Source organism: Zosterops lateralis, assembly GCF_965231275.1.
Source record: "Zosterops lateralis genome assembly, chromosome: 1".
Classification (NCBI taxonomy): domain Eukaryota; kingdom Metazoa; phylum Chordata; class Aves; order Passeriformes; family Zosteropidae; genus Zosterops; species Zosterops lateralis.
This window is the reverse complement of record NC_139762.1, coordinates 3,130,133-3,155,602: the sequence shown is the minus strand read 5'-3', so window position 1 is coordinate 3,155,602 and position 25,470 is coordinate 3,130,133. Positions and strand designations below refer to the sequence as shown.

The 25,470-nt window shown below is 41.3% G+C and overlaps 1 protein-coding gene across 1 annotated transcript; it reads right to left on the bottom strand.

Moving 5' to 3' along the window:
• Positions 1-12,259: 12,259 nt before the first annotated feature.
• On the bottom strand, positions 12,260-24,062 carry LOC310918518 (uncharacterized protein). The gene is made up of 7 exons (XM_083877398.1): positions 23,914-24,062; positions 22,000-22,101; positions 21,177-21,262; positions 19,252-20,978; positions 16,272-16,421; positions 14,953-15,133; positions 12,260-13,365 (listed from the first exon to the last, which is right to left on the bottom strand). The coding sequence occupies exons 1-7, from the start codon at positions 24,042-24,044 to the stop codon at positions 13,112-13,114; spliced, it is 2,631 nt and encodes an 876-aa protein (XP_083733524.1). The 5' UTR covers positions 24,045-24,062; the 3' UTR covers positions 12,260-13,111.
• Positions 24,063-25,470: the final 1,408 nt, after the last annotated feature.

Sequence of the window (25,470 nt, the reverse complement as noted above, 5' to 3'; positions counted from 1 at the left end):
CCTGGAAGGGTTCAAGGCCAGTTTGGTTGGTTCTCTGAGCAACCTGAGAAATAGTTCTATTAAAAAAACTAACGTGTAAATGACTACAGCACAAAGCAAATAAAAATCCACAAAAAAAAAAAAAAAAAAAAAAAAAAAAAAAAAAAAAAAAAAAAAAAAAAAAACCAAAAAAAAAAAAACAAACTTAAAGCAAAAACTCCCCTAAACAACCAACCAACAACAAAATACCAAACAAAAAACCCAAACGAAGAATCCCAGAGCAGTTTGGGTTGGAAAGCACCCTAAAAACATCTTTTTCCACCCCTTCTTTCCACTTTCCACTACCCCAGGTTGCTCCAGTCCATATGTAAAAAAAAACAACCACTCATCCAACAGCAGAACACCGGGAGTCTGAAGCTGATTTGCCTTTTGGAATGTCTTTTACACAAGAAACATGATACCTTTCAGAAAGTTTCCTGCACAGAGTGTCCAGTTTTAGATGTTTAAGCAGCACCAGGGGTGTCACCAGGATGAGACCAGCACTCCATTGTGCCCTGGGGTGACTTTGTGGTGCTTCTATCCCCAGTTGTCTGTTCTGTTTGTTTTGGATATTGTCTTCTGTATCTTTCAGACTGGTTCTGAGAGTGAAGGGGAGGAAAAAAGAAACATGGGGTTTGTTTTCAGAAACTGCTCTAACTCCTCCACATTCTGCTCCTGGACTGTGTTATTTGCAGCACGGACAGACAGCGGGACAGAGATCTCCTGTGCTTTTAGTTAGTTTTAGCTAGCTGAGGCAGAGAAGGTCCCTGGACTGTTTTTTTTTTCTTTTTCTTGGAACTGTTTAGACCTGTTCTGGACTGAAAAACCCAGAGAGACACCAGGATCTCACACCTGCAACCCACCAGGGCTTGGGCCAGCACCAAAGCAACTGGTAAGAGACTGAGTCAAGCTACACCTGCAAGAACTTTCTCAGTTTGCCATCTCACTTCACAATGAGAGGTTTTATTTTTTCATATTATTCATTTTTTTTTGTGTTTGTGGGCACTTTGTTAAATAGTTTTTTTCCACTTTTTCTCTAGGGAGATTTTTTTGCCAGCTGGGGAAGAGGCTGTATGGGTTTGTTTTCCAGAGGGACCCCATACAGAGGTTTCCTCCCAAATTTGCCCTAAGCCAGGACAGATGGTCACACACATCCATCTCTTCCCTGGTTTCAGCTAAGGAAGATGTGTCAGCGTGGATAAAATGGTCTCATTCCCTCATCCCAAGCATTCCCCAAGGCCTTGCCCAGTGACTCAGCTCATCCCACTCTTTCTGCCTCTCCAGCTCATACATTATCATCAACAGAGACACCATTTATTTCCCATTTTTGCCCACCCCACAACAAGTGGCAGTGACTGCTTTACTCCCAAATAAAGCTTTCCTGGCCACATTGTTATTGGGTGAGGCGAGTTCTGCTTTCCAGGGAATTCCAGACTGAGTGCACATTCCTATTTGTGACTCACCTTGGACACGCTGGAGAAGCCAACAGAGATGTTTAACCTCTAAATCTTTCCAACACCCCTCAGGGATCAATCCCAGGACAATCCAACCATCAGTGCCCTCTGTGAAAAGCTGAATCTGTCAGAGATGTGATATTCTCAGCAAAGTGGTTATAAAGACTTGATACATATAGGAAAATTTGGATTAAAAGGGTGACAATCAGGTTATTTTTATTTATAAAACTACATTAAATATTTTACTTGCACAAAAATGACCTTGAATTGTTTTTTTACATTATTTGAACATATATAAATATTTTGTTGTTTGGGTTGTTTTTTTTTTTTTCATTACCCTGTAGAAAGCAGACAAGGATCCCTCAGGAAAGACAGAAGAAACAAGCACCAAGGTTTTTATTCAAGTGTGCTCTCCTCAAAGGGCCCCATTCATCTAATGATGGATATTTATATCATTATTTATACAACTGCTGGCTGTAGTCAGTGTCACTTACAGATCTTTAGTGTGATTATGTCCCAACAGGATGCACATCCACACTTGAAAAACACAAAGTGCCTGCACAATGGATTTATAATACTAGAAAGCAAATTTCTTTCCACATCACAACAGAATTCAGCCTTTAAATGTTCCTCAGCTGGAACACAAATCAATCATTTACAAGATGATTAAGCACCCAGGAAAGCTTTCACTCACACATTTACATCCCAGAATAGCTTGGCTCCACAACTGCTGCCAGAAGTGGCCTTCAAAATCTAACTTGGATATTCTGCCTGGATATTGAAGTGATTCTGACTAAAGCAAAACATATAAATGATATAAAATGTGTATTTGCTCTTGATAAATGATGCTTCTGCTGAAGAGAGGGAAGAGAGTTCTCTCAGCTTAGCAGTGGTCTCAGCTGAGCTGCACAAACCCTGGGACAGCAACAGCTGCACAAACATGAACATCAAGAACAAGAACATCATGAACATCATTGCCAAGGGCAGTTCATACCCTGGATAAACACGGGGGTGAGGTCTGAGAGAGGGACTTGGGATGAGGACTCATTCTGGTAAAAAAAGGGGGAATGGCTTGAGATTGAAATGGAGCAAGTTTAGATGAATAAATGGGATATTGGGAAGGAATCCTTCCCTGTGAGGGGGTGAGACCCTGGCACAGGGTGCCCAGAGAAGCTGTGGCTGCCCCTGGATCCCTGGAAGTGTCCTAGGCCAGGCTGGACAGGGCTTGGAGCAGCCTGGGATAGTGGAAAGTGTCCCTGCCCATGGCAGGGGTAGAATAGGACAATCTTCTGTCCCCCTTCCAACCCAAACCATTCTTGGATTCCATGATCTGCAAGAAGAGTGGAGCAACTTACTCTGTGAAGGTTTGTAAAGGCTGAATAAACACCCAAGAGTGAATTGCAGACATGCCTCCATCCCTAGTTCTTCCTGGTGACACCAATCATTTGAGCACCCTGATAATAAACCTTGACACGAGCCAGACAGATTTTATTTCCTTCATTAATAGCTGTGGCTTCCTCTGTTTAATCCCTCCTAAAGAGCTGTTTATTCTTCTGCACATTGAGTTCTAATGGAATTGCCTGTAGCCTTTGCAGTGCCAGGGATCTAGCTGGATAACAAACCTATCTTTTCCATTAAAATCTCCTTTACAACAGCTCAGATGCCTGTTGAAAATGGATTTATGGATTCCAGGATTCAGAAAGCAATACCCCAGCAATTCAGTCAATCCTCTAAACCCTCTAGTTTTTGTTTAAACTTCTGATACATCATCACCCATCTTATTTTTCAAATCTAAGTGATTTACAGTCCCTCCTGTTCTGGGGGTAATCCTCAAGCTTACAGGGTCACACTGGTACAATTATATTGATTAAACTCGGGCAGACCTTGAGTTCTTCCCTATTTGCTTCAAGACCTGACAAGCCACCCCCAAACCCATGAAGAACAAAAGGAATTCTGTCATTCAACAGGTTCTGTAGCACAGCAAGAAGAGAGATCAGGAACAGCTCCTGAGAGGGAAGAACCTGTGGATTTAAAGAGGATGAGCTAAAAAACTGTGAATGTAGCAAAGCCTGAGATTCAAAGCTTACCAGCGGACACTACATCTTCTAATTATTGATGAGAGATTATCCCAGGCCAAGCTGGACAGGGCTTGGAGAAACCTGGGATAGTAGAAAGAGTCCCTGCCCATGGCAGGGGGTGGAACAAGCTGAGCTTTAAGATCCCTTCCAATCCAAACCATTCTGGGATATAACCAAGTGACTTCTCACAGCTCTGAAATCCATCCACATCTCTCAAACCAACATTTCTCAGCAAAGTTAGAGATCTGTGTTACCATAAATTCTTTCTTTATGTCAAAATACCCCCACAACTCCTTCAGTCATGACCTACCCACAGCAAAAGGATCTGGGAATTCTGTACCATGAGCAACAGCCAAAACTACTTTTTTCCCCTGATCCCTTGTTTTTGCAACCCCACACTTAAATTAAATATTTATCTAAGCAACCTGATTCATCAGCTCCAAATCAAAGGTCTCCGCAGTAAGTGGAGGGAGTTGGTACTGTGGAAACACAGGTTTTAATTTTTATATGGCACTATAAGTCAAATCAGAACAGCACAACTCAATTTCACAGCTTTACCAAGCCCAGCCCATCACACAAATGTGGATTTAAAGCACTTTTGATTAATATTAATTAAAATCAACATACTGAATGTTATCAGACTGATTTGGGAAGAACACGTTTCCCTGTGCCTGTTTCCAAAAGCATCTCCACTGACAAGCTGCCAGCACAGTCCCACTAAAATAGCTGCATTTATTCCATCACAGGTGTTTTGGAACAAGTATCAAAGCAACCAAGCTGCAGACAAATAAAAGCAGAGATGCCTGTCAGGGAAGGGATGTTTCTCTCAGGATCTGCTCTGGAAATCCCCTTCTCTCTGGAAAAGGAGGAAAAAAGAGGAGGTTTCTTGGCAGTGGCTCCAAAACTCATTTATAAAACATGTGTCCAAACAGCAACAACAACAGAAATCTGGTCAGAAAGGATGATTTGGGATGTTTGACATGTACAGGTCAACTGAAGATGGAAACACCTAAAAATTATATCTTTAGATTATCCAAAGCACCATTTGGACATTTTTATAACTTCTCCACCAATGAAAAGAAATCGTATTGATTATTTTTTCTGCCTGTCACCAGAAAAGAAGAAAAAAACGCTTTTTAATTTTAAACTCTAAAGCAAGGAACTTTTCCCTGTCAAGGTTTAGAACATTACACTTGTAAGAAATAAAATACAAGTTCCTCAATTCAGTTGAGTGTCGTTACTGTAAAGTGCCTTTTCAGTTAGATACTATTTACCTTACCTGTTGTAAGGCTTTCTCTGTAAATTATAATTGTAAATGCCTTTCCTAAATGTTTTCTCAGTTAAATGTTACTTACCTGGGACCCCTTTCTTTGAAACTGTATCCTTCCTGAATGGCAACTGATGACACCACCCAATATGCAAATAAAGAGGACTCCCACGGGCCTTAGCCCCCAGAGGAAGTGGAATTGATATTTAAAAACTCCTAGAACAAGCAAGCCATTGCCCAGACTGGACTCCAAACTACATCAGTGAGGAGGGAAAACATCAGGTCACCTACTGGGGGCTCCGTGTCTTGTCACCATGACTTAGTATCTTCTCTGCATGATTATCCAAGACTTGTGCATGCACCAGTGTCTTCCCAGGGACTCTCATGAAGATGGAAGCCCCAGCTCTGCTGTGCAGAAAAGCTAAACACCTCCTCCCCTACATCTTCCACCTGGAGTAGTGGTGGTGTGTGCAATCCCTTGGGCCCCCACTTAGAATTGACCTTAATAAAGGCATTAAAAAGGATGAGATCTCCTTGCCCATTCATTTCAATGCTCAATTCCACAGGACAAACCAGGCAAATTCTGTTGTTACCTGTGAAATTCTTGACTTGTATATCTGATCTCTGCCAACAGAAGCAGATCTGGGACACTCTCAGGTTTGGGTTTCTCTCTTGACTTGAGATTCCAGGCTGGTGGTGCTGGTGGGTCTTTTTCTGCTCCTTCTGACTTCTGAAGGCTTTAAATCTGTGCTTGGCGCAAGAATGAAGTGGAGTCTCAAGGTCTTGGTTTTCTTGGTTTCTCATGTTGTTTATTATGTCTTATCTTACAAGTTCTCTGTGCCTGGCCAAGGTGTTCACAGCAGCTTGAACATGATGTGACTCCCCCCGTGATGGGAGGTCGCTCTGCTTTTATACAGATAACTATGTGTCTATTATCTACAATTTCATACCAATGCTTGGTACCTATACTAGAAGGGCCATTTCTACTTTAAACCAATCCCCTCAAACTACCTTGTGACCACGTCACTGCAGAAAATGGATGCCAAGGGAGAAGGAGAAAGACTCAGGATTCCACCCTAATTCCACCATCTGTCTCTCAGTCAGCTCCATTCTAAAAACCCCAAAATTACAAAACTTTCTACACCGGTGATAGCTACACTACTGTCTGTTACACATTTGTGACTTGTAATTCCTCTCTGTGTTGGAAGTTTTTCTCATGGACTAAAATCAAAGCCTGTGTCTTCCTGGGCTCTGTGCCAGGCAAACCCCCCTGCACAGACCCCAGACCCTCTTTTTCGGGTCTCAGACCTCTCTGCTGAGCACTGTGACCTTCCAGGGTGCCCAGAGTGATACCCTGGACTCCAACAGAACACTTGTCAATTTATTTTGAGAAAAGGGCCAAATTCATTCCAATTCCCCCTATAACATCCCTTGAAGTCCTTACTGAAGTCTGCCTTTTATTCTCAACTGAGAATGAATACCTGATGCAACTCTGAATTTTCTGTGTGATCCAAGGGATCCCTCAGCCCCAAGTTCAACAACTGTCTGAACTTCCCCTTCTCCCACAGAATAAAGGCAATAAAACCAGTCACAAAAAACACAAAGGACTTTAATTTCTGTCATGAACACGTAACAGGTCTTTTCAAGGCAGAATTTCCAAACTGAAATTCAGCAGCTGAGAAACAGTGTGAGTTGATCTAAATGAGCTGTCACTATTTATTAGGGACATCCACACAATCACAGGTGATTATTTAAATAAAAGGAATCAAACCACGTACATAGAAAAATACCAGAAAATTACATTGGCCATGGTTTATCACAGAATTCTCCTATTTCTGAAGACTCTCACACACGTAACACAAACCCGGTCAGTTCAACACAGGTGGACATAACAAGGCATCCTGGTGTTCCACAATTAAAAAAAATAAAATAAAAGGAAAAGCAGATGAAATTCCCAAGTTAAGGTGCACCAACACCCTGTGGCATCAGAGTACATCTGTGAAGGGGAATTTTAAGGATGTTACACAAGAGGTAGAAGTAAGATTTTTGCAGCGTTCAAACATCCACAGTTGTTTTACAGAAACATTTAAATAAGCCTAAATTGATTAATGATTAAAATCTTGCATAATCAACAATTTACTTTTTTAAGCTAAGTCATAATTTCACATATTTCTGTTGGGACCCAATCAAAATCTCCTTCAGTAATATTTCACTAGCACTGTAAAATGGGATATTTTAAGGAAATGAGTTGGACCAACACACACATAAATGATCTACTTCAGACACCAAACAGGTATATTAAAATATAGACACTATTCATCTTTGTATAGCTGTCATAAAAAATAAAAGGAAACTTATTTTTCCCATCTATGTATTGGAAACAGCCTAATTCTGTGAAAAAACTATGCTCATTAAGTTACTACTGTGCATAAACAAGTTGTGTTTTTATTCAGTAAAAAACATAAAGCAATCTTTGTCTGGCAATGATTTTTACTCTGATTTATTCTCTCTCTAACCAGTGCTTTTTTTAATACACTATATGCAAATATTTTCCTTTTTAAAGCTCATTTGGCAACAAGCAAAGAGGATTTAGAATTCCAGCTCCTCAATTTGTTTAAAAGTTGCTCCTAACCCAATATATTTTCCAACTCTAACAGCACAGACATGTACATTAAACACATTTATTTTGCACCTTTGATTATTATTAGTATTATTATTATTAGTATTGCTAATGAAGAAAAATAAGGACTTTCCATTCTGCATCACCGATAAATTTGCTTGGCAAAGTTATTATTTGTTTTTAGAAAATTACAAAGCAGTTCTCTACTAAAAAAAATAATTATTGATAAAAATCAGACATCTCAAGTGCTACAAACCAAAACAAACAAACAAAAAAGTGCTGGTGACTGCCATGGATAAACTGCACAGGGAATAAATCAAGGTCTCAGCATGGTTAAGGCTCTATTTCCCTCGAAGCAGAACAGGAGAAAACAAGGTGCAAAAATTGCCAGAAACCCTCCCCCAGTTCAGCCCCAGTTTCTGCAGCAGCTACATTCCTCAGCTTCAAGAGAAAGCAAAATTATCCCAGCTAATTCCACGAATCCTTATAAAAGAGAGGCTGGGAACTCAGAGTTCCTTGATAAATGTGAACTACTGAGCTTGTGTTTAACGAGCACCTGAAACTCAAGGTAAAGCAACAAAGCCAAACCAAGACAGAAATCTCTTAAAAGCTGTGGCTTCAATGGAAGCAGGACCACACTCAGCTCTTCAGCAGCCCAGTTGTTTGAAAATAATAATTAAAATACATATTCCTCAGTCAACTGCCCTCATATTGACTGATGTGAAGTGCTCCCTGCTCCTGTTCAATCTACAAACACTCAATAATCAATAACTAGAAAGTTCTTCCACTTGAACGACTGCATTAGGAAAAATAAATAAATCTGTAGCAGACTGTGGCCATAAAGAATTTAACATTTAGTTTTGCAGCTAAGATCACATACTCTGCCATGGAAATAAAGATACCAAGAACAAAATCCCCAAACCCCACTGCTTTGGGCTGTGCCATCATGAAGCATTTATCAAAATTGCAGCTCTCAGACACAGAATGGTCCAAAACCCCAAAAAACACCCAATACCCAGCTTCCAGAGCAGCTAAAAATAGGATTTAAAAAATTAATAAACATATAGGCTTAAGGTCTGTTTCTTGCATCATTTTTAGAGTATTAAAAAAAAAAAAAAAAAAAATCCAACTTCCTGCAGAATCAGAGCTGTGACTTAATGGTGACTTAGGAAATTGTGAATATCCCACAGAGCCAAGCTGGATTCTGCCTCTGGAGGAAGAGTAGATCTGAACCACAAACTAAACCCATATTGTGCTCAGTCCTCCTTGCTCTTTGTCATTTCCCAAGTCTAGAAAAGCTGATTTAAGATTTTTAAGATTTAAGCTGAGCTTAAAACCTGGCTCAGCCCCTTTTCTGCCAGCAGCCAGGAGAGGAGGTGATGCTGACCCCTGGGCTTGGGCCAGCTGTCCCCAAGCCCTCTCCTGACCCCTCCAGCTTGATAAAAACACACCTGGAAGGAAGGTTGGGCACACCAGAGCAGGGCAGGAAGAATCCAACTCTGCCCAAAATCTCCAGCATCCAGTGGGGAAAAGAAATCTGGTTCAAGCAAAGATTCCTGGTCCCTCAAGCCCTCCTGACCATGGAAGCCAATAGAGATCCTCTCCACTGGAATTTGGGCTCCCTATGATTCCTTCCTTCCTGAAGCTCCTTTTTCCTCCTTTAAATCCCCCAAAAAAGATTTGCAGATCAAAAATAACCCCAGGGAGTTGTGCTCGTGGTCACCTCTGGAAAAGTAGCCAGGAAAGCCAGGGAGCTTTCCACAAAAACCTGGGGTATCCCCACACTTCTCTGGGAACAGAAATACCTCAACAAAGCCTCTCACTCACATAATCCCCACCTTAAACCTTAATTTCCTTCCAAGAGAAATAACCAGGAGTAACGATAAGAGACTTATTGTGGACTAGAGCAGCAGTCATGACTAAGGCAAATAAATTCCAAATTTCACACACCCAGGTTCAGACAAAAAATATTGGTAGTGGTGGTAAATCCCAGCAGCAAATAAAAAATATTCAGTTTGGAAAGGATAAAATCCAAGAGCAGCAGTTTGGGAATTAAATGTCACCCACTCCTGGAAAGGCCACAGCAAGACAAGCACCATGAACTTAAATAACCTCCCTGCATGCTGCTCTAATGGAAATAACAAATTAATACACATTTCTTTTAGTTTTAGTTTCCATAAATAGCATCAGAGCAACTTAACTGCCAGAGGGACCAAGTGGATACAGAAAAACAGAGATACAAAAATCTATAACCAGAAAAAAAAAATAAAATAAAGAGTTCTTCCCCTGCTGCTGGCCTCCCTTCTGGGAATTAATAAGCTGGAATCACCCAAAACCTCCAGGTTTTTTACACAGAACACAGAAACAATTTTAATTCTTAAGTCTGTGTTGTACTGGACTATCAATTTGGGATTTTAAAGCATTAAAGACTCACTACCAACTATCAAAAAGCACCCTGATAAAAATCCTGACTCAAAAAGGGCCAACTGAGTATTCCATTTATTTAAACTGTCACCAGGACTGGCTACAACTCTGCCACCTTCTTCATCTCACCCCCCCAAAATTTAAAAAGTAATAAAATCCAAACAGGGGAAAAAACTTCAAACAATTAAATCTCAAGAAAGCTGAGTGGAGGGGTGGAAGTGGAAAAAAAAAAGGAATAAACTGAATTTTACCTGATTGCTTCTCAAAATGTGGAGGGAAAGGGGGATTTTTTTTTTTCTCTCTCTCTCTAAAAGTCAAACCTAACTGCAAACCAAAACCACCTCTTTGGCTTAAGTGTGACCCAAAACCTCAATTGTGCATTCCCTGAAGTCAGTAAAATGTGAACACAATTAGTCCCTAAAGCCACAAGCATTATACTGGTGCTTATTCACACCAAAAAAATTCAGTGCAAGGCTTGCAGAATCTGTACCTTGGTGCCAAATTAAACACCAGGCAGCAAAAATTATGTTCTGACTGACAGGGCTGCTGCAACTCCAGGCGTTATTTTACAAAATAAAGTGGTTTTTTGGTTTTTTTTTTCCCCTTAAAAATGCAAAGGGATTTATAATAAAACAACAGAAGAGCATTCTGAAATTAAAAACTGAAGACAAAACTCATTCTAGGTCTGATGTTGTCCATAACCAACTCATTTGAAGAAAGGGGCAATAAAAAACAATAATAATTTTTTGTTTGAAGACCTGGAGTTTTTGTGAAGAAAAGCGAATGAGGCCAAGTGAAACAGGAGCGTTTTTAGGGCGTGACAAGGAGCACCTGACCCAGCACATGATCCAGGGGGACATTCCAGAGCCACTGAGCTCCTTAAAGGACCCAGACCTGGAGGATCCTGGGTGTGCAATTAACGTAATTAACACCAGGTGTTGATTGCAGTCACGTGCAGCCACGTGTTACCCTCTAAAATGCATTTTTTGAACTGAAATTGGAACCAGGAGGGAGCACACGGGATTTTTTAACACTCTGGAAAAAATGAGACTGTTAAAGGCACATTAACTATGAACTAATTAAGATCATTAATTAGCACACGATCGTTAATTAACACAATAAGAACCAATTATACCCTAAACATTCATCACTACAAAACAACCCTGGTTCTGTAAACAGAAAAAAACCAAAACAAAACAACAAGATCCAGACTTTTAAATTCTGATTTCCTGTCAACACAGCAATGGTAAATTAATTTTAATTTGGGTAATTAAACCCCCAAATCACCCACGGACTGAAATACTACAAACTCCACTTTTAAGCTGTGGAGCACAAGCAGCTTCACAAATGCAGATTGAACCTTCTTAAATTAAGTTTGTGCAAATAAATTGAATGTGCACATGGAGAAAACAGTCACAACTAAAATAACTCTGGTACCTGTTTTTAAGGCTAAAGCTGAAAAATCATCTTTTAGGGGGAATTCACTTTCTTTAAGGGAAAAAAACCCCAATAATTTTGCTATACTAAGAATCTGATTTCTATCTACTTTTGCTTTTAAACTTTACTCAGTGGATTACAACGAGGCCTGGGTAAATTTTAGCTACAAATTTCCACGCCTCAATGGAGTTAAGGATGGCACTACTGAGGCAAAAATCTGCTCTAGAAACATCCAGAACTACACAACTGCATTTGGAACAATTTTGCATGTAGAAATATATATGGGAACAGTTCTATAATTACCCACAAAAATGTCAAATTCGACACTGAACACCGTGTGACACAAAAAACTGCATTTTTGTCCTTCAAATTTTGCTTGTATCCCCAACTTAATTCACTTTTAACCCAAGAACTGCTCTCCAAAGCTGTTCATTAAATATCCTGATCCTCAAGAACTTTAATTATTAGTACATGTTAGGAGATTGTGTAAGACAGCTGTTAAAGCATTAAAATATTCCTAAGTGCCCTAAGATCACACCTTGAATTTATTATTCTTTACTAATTTTCACCCTGAACAACCACACTCTGATTGTCTAAGCCACACAATGGAGACTAATTAACAGCAATTAAATACATTAAACCTTCCACACCAAAAAAATGATCAGTGAAACAGCTTTGGTAACCTAGTACATAGTTAGCTCTGTGTAAATATTTTGCAAACATCCCTTTCCCAAAAAAAAATCCCTATATACCACGTGTATATTTATATAATAATATACAGAGTTCCTGAGTAAATCATTAAATCTGATTATTCGGAAGATTTGGCAAAATATTTAACTTCGTGTTACTAAAATAGATTTTTAAATAAACATTTAACAGAGACATTGAAATAAATATGGAATGTGTCTGAAAAATATTATAGTACCATGAACATATATTAATAACAAATAATAGTGTTGGTTTTTTTTAATTAAGTGCATACTATGTTATATTGTTACTGGTTTTAAACCCACTGAGGGATCAATAAATCTAATTTCTCATCCTGAGCGAGTTTTCTATCACCTGCTAATGTGCACTTCCATGCAGTTCACACTGCAAAGCTACAAAATCCACTTTTTCAGTGGACAATTGTATGGAAAAGCTCAGTTTACTCAGGTTTTGCTGGAAACAGAACTGGCAGCACAACTGCTGAAGCCTCTCCCACAACCAGCACTGAACACTGATTATTCCTGTCAAACTGAGAGAGAACCTGCCACAAAATAAACACCACCAACAGCAGCTCTTGACACAGTGATGGGGTGCAAACTATTCAGTGATCGCTTTGGCTCTGCAAAAAACTCGATATGGTACAGAAAATTAAAATAAAACAAACCCTGAACGATTCTTGAGTACCTTTAAATATGCTAAATTACCTCATTAACAAAAAAAAAAAAAAAAAAAAAAAAAAAAAAAAAAAAAAAAAAAAAAAAAAAGTTCTGCCACACTCTGTTTGCTCAGGTCCTGGCCTGACTCAGAGCTTTGGGTAAGCACAGGAGGAAATGCTCAGCTCCTGTTCAGCTCCTCTGAACATTAAAATTCTCAGCAGCATTCACCAGCAATATCAAAGCTGCATTAACACCACCACAAGCTGCATCTCTCCACACCAGAATCCCAGTACCAACAACTGCAGCACTGACCAGGTTAATTAATTAGCACCTTAATTAACCCTTTTTGGCTTCTCGGCATCCTATGAAAATCCACCTCTCACGGTGCTAGGCAGGACCTGAGCCCTTCCCTCCTCCTCCATCCTCAGCTTTCCTTTCATTATCCACAATTATTCTAAAATCTTTGTCGCTTCCTCAGCTTTTTCACTTCCTCTGCTTTCGTGCTCCACGCTGCGTTTCTCCTGGCTGCTTGTGCTTGAGGAACAAAGCTCTTGCAGTGCCCCTTGAAGGAGAAGTTGCTGATTTTGGGGTGCAGCAGGAGGGGATTTTGGCAGAGTCGCCTGCAGCGCGCACCAGAGCGCGGTGCGAGCCCTGCGTGTGGCACCAGCCAGGGCTCGCAGGGCAGCTGCCAGGGCCAGCACATCTGCAACAGGAAAAAAAAACACATCACTGGACAAGCCTGAAAACTTTATTTATTTTTTTCTTTTTAATTGCATTAATTTGTTTAACTCATGGCCTTGAGTGAACTGTGCTCAAGGAGCAGCTGAGCTGCAACGGTAACAACAGCGACAACAGTAACAACAGCGACAAGATCTCACATGAATTTGAGTGTAAAAAGAGTCCAAAATGCTTCAAAATGCTGCAGAAAGGGTCAAAAAATGCTGGGCAAACTGGTCTGCTGAGGCTGCAGGCAGTTTTTTAATTTTGCAGAAAGAAGGGAACACTGATTTTTGGGTGGGTGAGTAAAAGCGCAAAGATCTGGTCAAATACAGAGATGAAATCTTAAAGCAGCTCCACAGGGGATTTGTTTGCAGCTCTGACTCCTGACAGGCCAGGGATTGCAAACCTGCCCATTTCCAGCCAAAAGTGCAGATATTGCAACCTTTCAGACAGAGATTGTTGATGAAATCTGGGACTAAGGGGACCAAGCTGCTCCTACTTTTCTCTGGGAATTCAGGAATGGAGGGGGGGGTCTCACCAAAACCTGTGACTCAACAGGAAGGACCATAAGATGATGCCATAACTCATTTTAATAGATGATAGAGCTCTTATTTATAGTATTGGTATGATTTAAATGCTGTATTGGCATTAAATCTAATCATAATCATCGATTTAACCACTGTGTCCTACTTCTCCTGCCTGGCCAAGAACCTTCCTTCGACTACTTCCGACTCACATTTGGAGTTAAAACTCATATGAAAGTTTTAGGAGTAATTTTAAAAGCCACTTTGCACATAGGACTATTGCTTTAAGGGCATCAAATTTTATATTCATTTTATATTTTAATTTTTGACATCTGAACTGCAAAAGCAAAACATTTTGATTCTCTTTCCAGCTTATCTTTCCCTCTCATGAAGAACAGTTCCACACTCAAACCTCACTGTCCACTTCACTTCAGCAGTAAGGAGTGAATTCCTCTTTTGTTCTGAGACACAGTTATTTTCTGTAGAAAAATAATATGATTTTTTAACCTCAAACCATAAATTGCCACATTTACTGCAGCTCCAGGTTATTCTGGCTTTACTTCAACAGCATTTGGGAAACTGGAATGTCATTCCTGGTGGGTTTGTGATTTAGGTAAGATAGACAGAAAATTGATTTGCACAATACTGGCAATTTTTTTATTATTTTATGAGCTAAAGAGAAAAGAAAGTTCAGCCATAGCAGGAAATAATTCTACTTGCTTAAAAACAAACACATTTTTGCTTTTAGGACAACCACTTCTGGTTACATAATGTCACTGAGTTTCCAGTTGTCTTCCAGTCAAGAGGAAAAAAAAAAAATCACATTTTTTAAACTAGTAACAGGAAAACAACAAAAAACCCAATAGAACTCCAAGTAATTTAAACCCTTAAAAAGTAACAAGAGCATATTTTCAAACTTTCTTTTGCTGAGGTGACAAGAATTGCTGGGCATTGCAAATTTACATTTTCAAGTGGAACACTTTCACAATTAAATCCCTGGGAAAGCTCTGAGGGCTCCAGGAGGGCAGCTTTGAGAGCAGCATTACCTTTCTCGTTGTTATATCGTGGCACCCCATGACCCTGGGGGTTTGCAGCATTCCCAATCTCTTCCTTCCGACGTGCCTGGGTCACCTGAATGGCTTCCAGGTGGAGCTCCAAGGTCCTGGAGATATTCCTGTGCATGGGAGCACCACTGAGCCTCTCCATTCTTCCTATCAGTGCCAGAACCTGGCAGAAAATACCAAAATCACTGATTAGTTGTAGCAATGCACCCCCACAGTATTAGGTGTTCCCATATTAGGACAGAATTTGAGTTTCACCCTTTGTCTTATAAGGTAAAGAACCAGAAACTTTGATGCTCTTCTCATCATAATTGACCTGGTTCCAACATAAAGGCACTTGCTGGATGGTTTGAGCTGTACCTCAAGACCTGTAGCTATTTCTATTGGGCAGCATGCCAAAAATCCACCTTGATCATTACATATTTAAAGGAGAGCATGGGGATTTTCAGGGCATTTTCAAGGCAGTGTAGCAGGTGCAAAGATTCTCCTTGCACAGCTTATTTCTCTTTTGTTTTGTACAGTTTGTTATTTTCACTTTATTAAAACCTTTTGCTTTCCTGAACACCTCCCATCACGCCGTCAGGTTATTTTTTTAAAAGCCATTTCTGAGGCTGTGCACAGCCCTCCAAGGTGACCCTCTGTCCTGGGTTGTAGTGTAGGATGTACACAAAGTATTTATTCTATCACCATCTCCATGAGCTGTTGGAACCAGGTGGGGCAGTGTTTTCCCAGGCCCCTCCTTTGGGCTCTTCTGCTCATGGCCCATCAATGCCTTGCCCATGACTCACAGGTAACTCCCTCCAGGAGTTATCTCTGTTTAATGGGCCATCAAGGACCCACTTCACGACTCATCATCCCATTGGGAGATGCTCCGTCCAGGGGGAAGGAGCCAAGCATTCCCACCTGGATATAATCTGGGATTTGGGACAGTACAAGCAGCCTTTACCCACTGGATTCCCAGAGGACCAGAGCTCCCAGACCTTTCTATGGGATCGCTGCTTCAGGAAGAGCACCTCATCTGGACTGCTTCCACCACCCTGCTCAGGTTGTATTCTGACTCTGTCAGTGATTTTTCCTATTACTGCATTTATTTTATTTTACTTTTTTTTCCCCCCTTTCTTCTTATTAAATTGTATTTCTAACTTGGAGCCTCTCACTCGTTTTTCTTTCAAACCACGATACCCTCCACCTCCATGGAGCTAACAACACTCTGGCTCCACACAGACTCCATCAATTACCAAACAAACCAATCTCAAAAGAACTGCAGGAGCTGCAGCCTCAGCAGGACTTTTTCACTGCCCTACCCGGGCTCGTTCCCGCGCCTGGTCGACAATCAGACGATCCACACGGGATGGGTTGGAAGGGAGCCGGGACACGGGGCTGGGGCTGGAGCTGGAGATGTGCTGCTGCTGCTGCTGCTGCCCTGGGAAGTGTCTTGCAAGGTCAGCCTCGGCCTGAAAGAGAAATCATTTGTCAGTGGCAGTGTTTGATCGTTGTATAATCTCCAAAGAACTGGCCAATTCCATTCAGATGGCACCTTTTTTTCTGGAGATGGGAACAACCCTCCATTTCTGCCTTCTGTTTGTTTTGAAGGGAGGCACCATTCCTCCAAAACAGTCAGCTTCCAGCTGAATGCTGTACCACAGCAACCTGTCTTTGTGACAGGGACATTTGCTTACTTCTGGCTCTGTATCTTCAGCAAATTCTCAGGAGAATGGACCTACAGCCGTTTATCTCAGACTGATGTAAACTCCAAAGTCTAAAGCTGGAAATTTAGAACACTGGGAACACTACACTCCCTTGAGTATAAGAGGCCTGAAAACCAGTGTAATTTCTCAGTCCAGTGGGTGCAATTAGCTGTAATTAGTTCAGTGTCATCGATCCAGTTTTGGTGCTGGGTGGAATTTTCAGGTGGATCAACTTCTGAGTGTGCTGACAGAAAAATGTTCCCAATTGTCACAGAATCCCAGAATGGTCTGGGCTGGAAGAGACCTTAAAGCTCATTTTATTCCACCCTCTGCCATGGGCAGGGACACCTTCCACTATCCCAGGTTGCTCCAAGCCTCATCCAGCCTGGCCTTGGACACGTCCAGGGATCCAGGGGCAGCCACACCCTGTGCCAGAGCCTCACCACCCTCACAGCAAAACTTTCTTCCCAAATCTAATCTAACCCTGCCCTCTTTTGGTTCAAAGTCATTCCCCTTGACCTATCACTGCATGGCCTTGCCAAAAATCCCCCTCCAGCTTCCTTGCAGGAATATTTCTCTAATTCAGCTCTCTCTCAGAGTCCAATACCTCTCACTGCTTCTTTCAAATGTCACACATTATGATTGTTAAAAAACAGAACCAGGTGATAGCAGCAGCATAAATCACATCTCAAGTGCAGCAGAATGAAACCACATTTAACATAAACTGATACCAGCTCTTTAACTGAGAAAATCTTTTTCTTTGAGAGAGAAAACATTTTAACACAACAGCCAAACTTCCACTGAGAAACCATGGCTTAGCCAGTGTCTAACACAGACAGTGACTAAACATCACCAAACCTATTTTTGGATAGGAAATTCTTACACCTGGAGTAAAAAAGACACAGATTGCAGTAGATTCCTTATCTCATTCCTTCTCCAGGGTGGATGTAGGAGAGAGGGGTCAAGTGCTGCACTGCAGTTCAAGGCAAGGCTCAGTCCACATCCACACTGTGCATACTTGTACTGGAAGTATGGGAGGAAATCCTTCTCTTTTTTGCTTTACTTCCACATTATTTAGTCCCTGCCCTGGCCTAACATGGATTACAAGAGCTGACCCCACCTTTTCTCATCACCTGAGGAGCCTGAAACACATTGAGAAAAAAATAAAGGATGGAGAAAGGGTCATGGATTCATTATATGACACCAAGTAACTAAAAATTACAGCTAATGAGCAATTAACTAAACTACAAGCACATTTAACATTGCAGACAATTCCTAACTTGTGAAGGTGAGATCCCTGGAAAAGTGGGGTTTATGAAAGGAGACAGGCAAGCTGTGACCCCAAATCAGCTGCAATGAACAGGTTTCAGACAGCTGAAAGGGCTGAGTGATTAGACAAGGTAGAGAGAATGAAATCAAATCCCAGGGGGAGTTTCTCTCTCCTTGCAGTCATCCCCTCCTGAGGAATGTGGTTTGCCTGCAGGAACGGGAGCCAGGCTATGGCAGCTGGCTTGGAGGACTGAGAACAGTTTATATTCTGTAACCACAAAATGCCCTGAGAAACCCAGAGCAGCTCACTGGGATAAAACTGGATCACTTGGAATGGACCAGATCAAGGGGTCAATTAAGCCCCTTTGATTAATAAGCATGAGGAGGAACAACCCTCCTTTAAGGATGAAATAAAAAGCAGGAGACAAAAACTATGATTTGGTCTTTGCCAATCACTTAATTGTCCCAAATCCTGCCTGAGAACAGGAAACCAGCACAGGAGCAAGAATCATCCCTTTCTCACTTCCAGAGAATTCCTGGAAGGCCAGACTGGCAGAGAGGAGTCTTGTTTAAAAGCATCCACAAGAGAACAACACAGGCACTTCCATTCACAATTCCAAAAGTCCATTAGCAAGGCCCCAAGGCTGATGGTGGAAAGAAAAATATGTTTTCCAGGTCTGGTTTGCTCAGACACATTTATCCAAGGACCAGGAGGCTTCTCACACCACTCAGTGCACAATTAGAAACAGGGATTGTGGACAATTTATTTTCTGAGACCTGGCATGGAATTCAGGGATTTGACTCCTCTTGGGAAAGCTCCTCCTGCTCCTTCAGAGCACAGAGCTTTCATTCCCAAGTGCAATACCCTCATTATCAGTGTGCTCTTTCCCTGCCAACAGTTCTGGGAATGAGCCCGAGGCAGGAAAGTGACCGTAATGAGAAGAGCATAAACTGAAATTTCCTTTGGGAACAAGAAAAATACTGTAGGTTTTTTCTACAGACATAGAGAGGATGCCCAGGATTAGTTACTTCATGTTTTTGTTTTTACTAAAGCCAGAGATTTACCACAACAAGAAAAAAACAAAAGAAGAGAAAGCTGTATCACTGACAGTAAAAACCTAAAACAAACCAAAAAAACCCCTCAAAAAAACTCAATCAAAAAACCCAAAACAAAACAAAAAAACAAACAAAACAACCTGAAACATAAAGAAAAAAAAAAAAAAAAACACCAAAAAACCCCCAACAAACCAAAGAAGAAACACCACAAAACTTTCTCTCTTAAACCCAGTAAAATTTTCATCAGGAACCATCACCAACTGTGTTTTACCTTCTTCCTCTCCTTCTCCAAGGCTCTCCACTGCTCGTAGCACTCCTCCAGCCGGACGTGGAGCTCGCTAGCGGGGCCACTGCGGCTCCTGGGAGGTCTGCACTTGTTAAATGGGGTGGGAAAGGCAAAGCAGGGGCCAGGGATTTCCCCAGAGAAGAGATCACTGATGAAGGGACTCAAGGGGTTAAAGTCGTCGCAGTGAAAAAGATCAACAAGGTCCGAGAATGGAAACGGTGGCGGAGGGAAATTAAAATTGTTTGCTGATGAAAACAGTTGGTGATTAAATGGAAGGAAGTTTGGATTTGGCTTGAAATCGTTCATGAATGAGAAAGAAGGAAGCAGAGAAGGGTTGATGAAATCCGACAAGCCGCCACCGTTCCGCTCGCGCTTTTTGGGAAACGCGTTGAAGGGCTGGCGGTTTGGGGCTGTAGATCCCAAATGAGGGATCCAGTTCCTTCTGCCTCTTCTGTCATCTTTATTGCCACTTTCCTGGCTCTGCCTTTTTGGGAACCTGTGGAATTTCTCAGCAGGGTCTTCCCCTGTAGCTTTCTGCTGCACCAACCAGTCGGGTGAGAAACGAACAGGGAATTTGCGGCGTCGCCCCTCCTTGTTCACCCCAGTGTCCTCCTGGGATCTTCCAAACGGTCTCGCCTGCTTCTGGCTCTCTGAGAAGAAATGAGGAACCCCCAAATGACTGGAAACTCCATTTGATGTTTGTAACCTCCCATCTTTCCTGGGAGGGAGGGCTGGAAGGAGCTGGGAGTAGTAGGAGGGCTGTGTGAAAGGCTGGTGGGTGGGAGAGCCCCCAGACATGGTGGAAACCCCTGAAGACGACTGGGGGCTTGTTGCCATTTGTTTTCCATATGGGATTTCAGATGCAGCTGCCAGGCTTTTCCCATCCAGCCAGGCACACCTCTGGTATGAGGAATAATTCCCGTTTTGCACAGCATTTTTCACAGATAAATCGTATTCGGCTGCTTGAGGAGAGCTTTCCTTAGGGCCCATATTCACCTTACACTCATTATTATTATTATTATTATTAAAAGCATCTCCCAAAGTAAAGCCACAATGGCCATTTTGCTGATGGCTTTCCTGGGCTTTTCTGCCTGTTCCTCTAGAGAAATTATTTTCCTTAGGGGGCTGATTGAAAAAATGAAGTGATGGATGGACAGGTGACTGCAGTTTGTGAGCAGCTGTGAAGTTTTCATATCTTTTAGGGAAAAGCTGGTTGTCCTGGGGTACTTTATCCCAAGAGTTATCACCAGGCTGATTGGAAAAATCAGGGGAATACTTGGTTTGTCCTTGAGCATAATTTTTCAGAGCTTTTCCTCTTGCTCTTTCGCTTTTCCAGAACTCCTTCTGGATGCTGGAGCTTTCCTTCATCCTGCTCTGAGGTGAAAAAAGACTAAAACTGGACCCACATTTTTCGTAGCCTCCATTTAACCTCCCATGGTCATAAGTGCACAAATGCTGGTTCCAGCTCCCATTTGGGAAGGAAAACCCTTCCTGGGTTGCTGTGGTGCTGTTCTGCAAAGAGGAATTCTCAGGGTAGATGTTCTTCAGGGCATTGCCAGGGTGAGCACGAGGAGAGAGCCAAGACTCGAGGAGCTGAAGGTCTCCCAAACCTCTGTGCAGCATCTCCACGTCAGGAGGCTCCTGCAGGGGTTCCTGATGGCAGCTGGTGCCCAGCAAGTTGGGAAAATCCTTGTTTTGGACACAGTGCTGAGCTGGGAGCTCTGGGAACTCCCCGTTGCTTCCCAAGTCAGACGCCCACACAGGGGGAAATAATCTGGATAGAGAATTCCTGCAATGGAGTTGAACAAACCTCCCATCAGGATTTCAAACATTTCTTACTTTAAAACCATTCACACATAATGGTTATTCCCCCAGTGTTACATTATTGGCCAAATCCTTGGCTTGGACACAGTGCTGAGCTGGGAGCCCTGGGAACTCCCCGCTGCTTCCCAGGTCAGACGCCCACACAGGGGGAAATAATCTGGATAGAGAATTCCTGCAAAGGAGTTGAACAAACCTCCTATCAGGATTTCAAACATTTCTTACTTTAAAATAATTCACACATAATGGTTATTCCCCCAGTGTTACATTATTGGCCAAATCCTTGGCTTGGACACAGTGCTGAGCTGGGAGCCCTGAGAATTCCCCATTGCTGCCCAGGTCAGGCACCTACACAAGAAGAAATAAACTGGATAGAGAACTCCTGTAAAGGAGTTAAACAAACCTCCCATCAGGATTTCAAATGTTTCTTACTTTAAAATCATTCACACATCATGGTTATTCCCCCTGTGTTATATTACTGGGCCAACCACAGCTCTCCTCAAAAGGAGGAGGAATATTCTCACTGCAGCTGAGCAAATGCTCTGTGAAATCTCATTCACCCACACTGTTTATTCCTGCATGTTCAGAAATGCAGGGTTTATTTGGGTTTATTAAATATCTCAGATTCCACTGTATTCAGTCAACTCCCCACTGGTTAAAATTAATTATCAGCTTTTTTTTTTCCCTCCTCAAATGCTGTAAAGCTGATGGAAAAGTTAAAAAAAAAATTGCATTTTCCACAGTTTAGTTTTGTGGGGTTTTTTTTAACTGGCAAATGAAGTAACGACACTTCCACATTTTAAGAGGATTTAAAAGGTTGTCATTACTCTACTCTGAAATAATTAAAAATGTGTATCATATCTGTGTGACACACCAGCACAGAAATGAGAAGAACTCTCAGAACAAACTCACCAATCTGTAGCTGGTTCTGGCTTGTTTGGCTCCTCTAAAATGCTCGACACCATCCCAAACACATCAGGGCCATTGCCAGAGTAAGAAAGATTTATTGGTGCCCTGAAAAAAAAAAAAATCAAAACAAAACCAAAGTAAAAGTTACAAATAAGTATTTTTCTCCTGAACAAAACAGGCAAAAAAGAAGAGGATCTCCAACCTTTATTTTAGCAGCATTTTCTAGTTGTTCTGAATTCAGTGTATCCTCAGCAATCCCTCTACAGAAATGTCTTCCTGCATTTGTGAATTCTGTAGCCCAAGTGAAGTAGAATTATTTTCCTTTTTGTTTCACCAGAGACTTTCCAAGCAGCGAAAATTTTTCCTCTTTCCAAGAAACAAAACTGTTTCATGGACAAACCTTGACTGTCTTGTTTAGAACATAAATAAGATCAATATTCTCTAAGTCTGGAGCATTCTAATTTATCTATTGCCAAATAATTCAAAACCTATCATGTAAATCTCAAAAACTAGTTTATATTTAAGTTTTATATGCTTAAGTTGAATGACTTTTTAATCCTATTTTGGACATTTTGGTCAAAATTTCAGTAAATATTTCTGGTGAACACCCAAGATTATCAACAACTTTTAAACAAATCCAACTTTGACTTCAGGTGCAAGATGTGATTTTTATAGAGTTGTTTGTAATGACTCCTGATTCCTCCTCACAAGTTAATTAACACAGTGCTATTAAAGATCTCTTTCCATCCATCCTCATTGTTTTGCTCCAATAAAACTTCCCTCCCCACCTGGTTCTGAGTCCTTTCAGTGTCCCTGAAGGTCTCTGAGTTATCCCTCATGGTCTGGATAAGTTTTACCTCACCCAAACCACCTCAGCTGCCACATCATTTCTCACTGACTTTGCTGATGAGCAGAAACCATAAAATGTGGGACAAACTCTTATTAAAAAACCCATCTTTTTAATCTCTTGCCACCATGAAAATTACATCCTGCTGGCTTTTAAATTCATCAAAGTTTTACTTCTAACTCAGCCCCTGATTTACTCCACAACTGCTAATTTTCCTCTCTAAGGGATCTGGATTTAATTTAGGATGCACAGAAGTGCAAAGATTCTTGAAAATGTTTTGTGACTGCAGAGCTGATATTTGATAACCAGACCTTTTCTTTGTCTTGATCATTAGCAAAGTTTTTTGTTTTTCCTATTTTTTTAAGGAGACCTCAAGGAATTCTGAATATCTGCAGGCTCAGAATGGGTGTAGACATGGATTAACTCTTAATTCTATAATTTTTTTGTTTGTTTTTAAAGCTACTTTGCAATAATCTAAAGGCTGCTTTAAGAAAACACTGTATATTTTAATTAGCAGATTGCAACTCCTTGCTCAAAATTAAGCTGACACCAAAGCTGTGTGATCTTTTATTCAAAAATAAACATTACTCTGACACTTCCCACTGAAAACCAGCAAAATAAAAATTAAGGGGTTTTTTTGCAATCCATTTATCTTCCTTAACTGTTACCTTTCAGCACCTTGTGAGCCAGTGGACTCCACTTTCTCCCCACCACAGATTTTTTCTTTTTTATTAAGCAAATGATTTTTAAAAATGCAGTGAGGTATTAGAAATGTTCATTAAAAGAGCATCTTCTCCTCAAAAGCTGCTGTGTCAGTCTCCATCCTCCAATTTCCTCCAAAAAAAGGCAATATTCTGTCACTTGGCTTTAAGATGGAAAAAAGAAAATCCCACACAACTTTTTTTTCCACCACCTCAGTAACAATTAAAATTACAGAGCAAAGAAAATCCACCGAGTTCCCAGAGACGCCAGAAACTCTCCCCAAAAAACACCCAGAAACCCCATTTGTTCTTCACCATGAGAATTCCAGTGATGCAGAAGCCCTAAGGCCGCAGCAGGAATGTTGATACCTTTTTTTTGGGCACTCCTGGAAGGCATTTTGGGATCCAAAATCCTCAGCACATCCTGGCCAGTCGCGCTCTGGAGGCGTAGGGGGACTGCGGACTGCTCCCAGTAATGGGGAGAAAAACTGAGTGTCCATGGTTTGCTTCCTGCTATTTACCTGCATTGAACAGAGAAATGAATGTTTTTTAATATTAGTTGTTCATCTAGTGAGCAGTAAAGGCAGCAAAGCAAAACTTTGCTTTTATTTCCTGAATAAAATTAATTTTTTTCACATTTCAGGGATGTGTAACGTGGCCATGACAAAAGGATAAAGTCTAAATCATGTTCCCTCCCTCGCCTTAAATTAACCCAAATCTGTCTGCTAAAAATAAATATGCAAATAACAGAGTTGACTTACTGCACAGTAATAGGAATTCCTCCCCAGGTTTCACATTTTAGGTGCTGGTGTGGCACATTCACAGCTCAGAATCTCCTGCTCTGTGAGACTGGGAATGCACCTGTCCCAGGCAAGCACATCCCCTCTGGAAAACAAGAATCATCATGTTATAACCCCAAAAAACCACAAAATATTCCAGTGAAAAGCCCCTGGGAAGAAGGGAGGAGCATCTGGAAACTCCAAAGAGCAAAATGTGGGTAAGAAAAGTAATTCAAGTGCTGCAGAAAGGAATATTACAAATAAATTATTTATTCAGAGGTTATTTATGCCAAGGTAGACTGGAGCAGACAATATTTGAAGCCTCTTCCAACCTGGAATTCCCTGAATTTAATTTATCTTCCTTACTATTAATCCTTGGCCTAGTGGAAGTCACAGACTCAGATCTCCCTTCCTGGGCATTTTCTGAAAAAGGTGGGACAGAAATATTCTCTGGTCAGATGTGCTCCTACCAAGAGCAGGACAGAACAACCCTGCAGTGAATGTTTTTAAATTAATAATAATAATAAACGTTTATATGGAGAGTTTATCACTTGCTATAAACTGATTTTGCTCATCCAAACCAATCCCTATTAAATAACAGGTACCAGGATCCTGTAAAATTCCATGTAATTCTCTGTCAGTATTTATGTCATTAGATCAGGAGCAGCTCACACAGGTCCACCCTGACCCTGCAGAGGAGCACAGGAGGGTGTGACCCACATTTTCTGCTCCAAATGACTCCTGAGCAAACACAGGCATCACTCAGGACCCAGCAAAGCCAAAATTCCACAAGAATTCAGCAGCAAACCCTCAGCAGTGCCCAGCCCCTGGTCCTGTTTGAGCTCCCAGGAAGCAGCAGAGAGAGAGAGAAATTCCTCCTCCTGGGCCAGGGTATAAAATACTCGTGCACAGATTAAAAATAGGATCTGTAAAAAATGGATTTATGTTTTATTTTCAGAGGCATTAATCACTGCTGATGTGAGCTGTGCAGGACAATGTGTCTGAAGCCCAGGAGAAGAGGGACTTCATGTACCCTAGATAAGGCTCAGTGCTTCCAAAACACTGGAGCCTGTCCTTCCACCCAGGCAAACACAAATTCTCCTCTGGGGTTTACATAGGAACCACTGACAAATTGCAAGAAAGAAAA

Coding starts and splice junctions, on each gene's coding strand:
- LOC310918518 (XM_083877398.1), bottom strand. CDS start 24,044: ATGGACACTCAGTTTTTCTCCCCATTACTGGGAGCAGTCCGCAGTCCC. Junction 20,979..21,176: donor AGGGCTCCCAGCTCAGCACT/GTGTCCAAGCCA, acceptor CAGAGCTCCCAG/CTCAGCACTGTGTCCAAAAC. Junction 16,422..19,251: donor TGGAGAAGGAGAGGAAGAAG/GTAAAACACAGT, acceptor TTTCTCTTTCAG/GCCGAGGCTGACCTTGCAAG.